The sequence below is a fragment of the Anneissia japonica genome, unplaced genomic scaffold (assembly GCF_011630105.1).
Source record: "Anneissia japonica isolate Jap-2015-1 unplaced genomic scaffold, ASM1163010v1 scaffold572_len100740_cov107, whole genome shotgun sequence".
NCBI classification, from domain to species: Eukaryota; Metazoa; Echinodermata; class Crinoidea; order Comatulida; family Comatulidae; genus Anneissia; species Anneissia japonica.
In genome coordinates this window covers 98,662-101,176 of record NW_022722972.1, presented here as the reverse complement: position 1 = coordinate 101,176, position 2,515 = coordinate 98,662, and the positions used below count along the sequence as shown (strand labels likewise).

The 2,515-nt window shown below is 32.4% G+C and overlaps 1 protein-coding gene across 1 annotated transcript in view; it reads right to left on the bottom strand.

Moving 5' to 3' along the window:
- Positions 1-801: 801 nt before the first annotated feature.
- Positions 802-2,515, bottom strand: part of LOC117112019 — a 2,845-nt gene continuing 1,131 nt past the window's right edge. Inside the window, exon 2 of the mRNA XM_033255060.1 lies at positions 802-1,887. Coding sequence (XP_033110951.1) covers positions 1,745-1,887 — 143 coding nt within the window. The 3' untranslated portion in view covers positions 802-1,744. The remainder of the gene's footprint in view (positions 1,888-2,515) is intronic.

Genomic DNA, 2,515 nt, shown 5'->3' with positions numbered 1-2,515 from the left:
TCCGATGACACAGCTGGCGTGTCCGGAGGCAGAGCTAGCGAATCCTGTTTCTGGAGAGGCCCAGGGCCAGTATTTAGTGTGTTCGGCAGTGAATTTACTGAAGCTGATTTACTAGAATCCAGAGGGGTAAAACAGAAAGTATCGCGTTGGTTTAGTAATAAAGAGCAAAAATAAAAGTTTTATTAGAGAAAATGGGAAAAAATAGCGGAAAGATGTATGTAACACCTTGAAAATTTGGAAATGAACGTGCTGTGATTGTGTTTGTAATTACTGTATTATTTTAAGATTTTAACTTGCTTCGTGATTGTACTTGGAATTAACTTTCTATTATTTCATTAAATGTAGGTCTAATTACCTAAAATGAAGACTTTTACTTTGTGATTGTAAATTATAATATTATTGACCTACCTACATATCAATTGAAAGTTTACAGATTGTTTAAACTGGATTTAGCACCAATAGGCCTATATTGTATTTTATGGATTATAATTATGGATTATAATTGTAATCAGTTATTCAAATAGGAGTACTATAGCACTTCGAAAAATCTAATTCAAATGTGCAGGAAACTGTGAATTGCATACTTACAATAAGCAATAGAGCTTTTTTTATTCCTAAACAATGGTTACGTGTAACTAGGTAGGGTGGATGATCGCAAGAGCCATGGCCTTTTCTTAGTTTAGGTTAAGGCCCAGTCAGCCAATTTACTTGAATATTGCTTTAATTAAATTTATATTTGATTTTTGTATAATGCAAAGTTTAGTCATATCATTAATATATAATGCGGATTATTATGGAATTATTTTGGTCATGAGATAAATTAGATAGCCTATTTTTTACATTTTACACATAATAAGTACACATACTAATTACATTGATTCTGCTTGATTCTCCTTTATTTTCTTTTCATTTCAGAATAAAATAGTAGTAGGCCTACTACCATGAAGAAATTACGTTGTGAAATAACATCGGGGTACTGTATTCAGAGAAAGCGTTATATGAATGGGAGGAGAGAACTAAACCAAGGAGAGAACTAAACCAATACATATTATCTTAGGCCTATCTATAGTTTCCAGAATTAAGATTATATTGAAAATCAACAGTGTACATTTACACGTTTTTAGCTCATTAAGTGACCACTTAAGAAAAAATTGAGTTATCGTTATAGCGATATTGAACATTAAGACTGGATATATAACTGTAAAATTAAATACTGAATGTAATTATATGAAAAAAAAATGTATCATAAATACGCATTTATTTTATTTTTTAGGTTGGGCCGAAAGAAATTGTTGGAATGTTTTTTAAAAAGAAATTTATTGATATTTAGTTACTTATCAATAAAAATAATTTATTTGTCGAAAATATATAAATAAATCCACACACGTAGGGCCTATTGAAGAGATCACATTTTATAAGAAACAAAAATAAACGAACGAGTTATAATTAATGCTGTGGCTAGAGATAGTTATCGTATTATAAGGTACGGTAATTGGCATTACGTCAACTTCACCAAGTGCCAGAATGTGCGTGACGTTATCTGTCAAGATTGGCATTGCAGATCAGAAGGGAATAAGAGAACGATGGGTATATTATTAGAACAATAAGCAAAACGTACAAGATGATATAACAGTACCGTACCTTTTCCAAAGCATATAGGCCTATCATTGGTATACGCGTATTTAAATTACAGTCCTACAATGAATTACAAACAGAAAACAGATAATACAAAATGTGTTCTATTCTATGCATCGCGGTTGTTCGCGCAACCGATTTTAAGAATAAAATTTAATTTGTCACTTAAGTCTACAGCCTCCGAAAAATCATATGGCTTGTCGTCGCCCAACACTAGTTGTTTCTGTTTCTGCAACAGCTCGGCATTTGAATCTAAGAAAAGTAAAATGTAACAAAAATGGGTCCTACTAAATACCACACGGGACCACTCGCGACCACACGTAACCACTCGCGACCACTCGGGACCACACGGGTGCAAAAATGATAAAAATATTACCACACGAGAGTAGAAAACTACTTAATAATCAATAGAAACCAACTTTTAGTACGGTAATTATCCGAATTCCGTTAAAAATCGATGTATCTTGATTTTGATTTGTTGGTTTTTCCCGTCGTGTCTCGGTAATGTAATGCGTTAATTGCGGATCTGTAACGCATTGACGTGTCAGCTGAAACGCATTCAACCATGACCTTCATGTCTGTGTTTCATATCATCAATCAAGATAGGCCGTTAAATACTGCCACGTGAACAGTAATAAACCTATTCTACATAAAATGAAAATGAGAATTTGAATTGTTATATATTGTTAGATTGATCGTTTATTTTTATTTTCAGTCAAACTCGTATACAGTATGTTTTTTTTTTCTTTTTCAGTGTAGGGTCTACATCAATGGAATAAAGAAGATTGCATTAATATAAAATATATTATTAGAAGTGAATAAATACAGAACCCAACTTGTAGTAAAGAATTAGCCTCAATTTGGTTACCAGTAGGGTGTA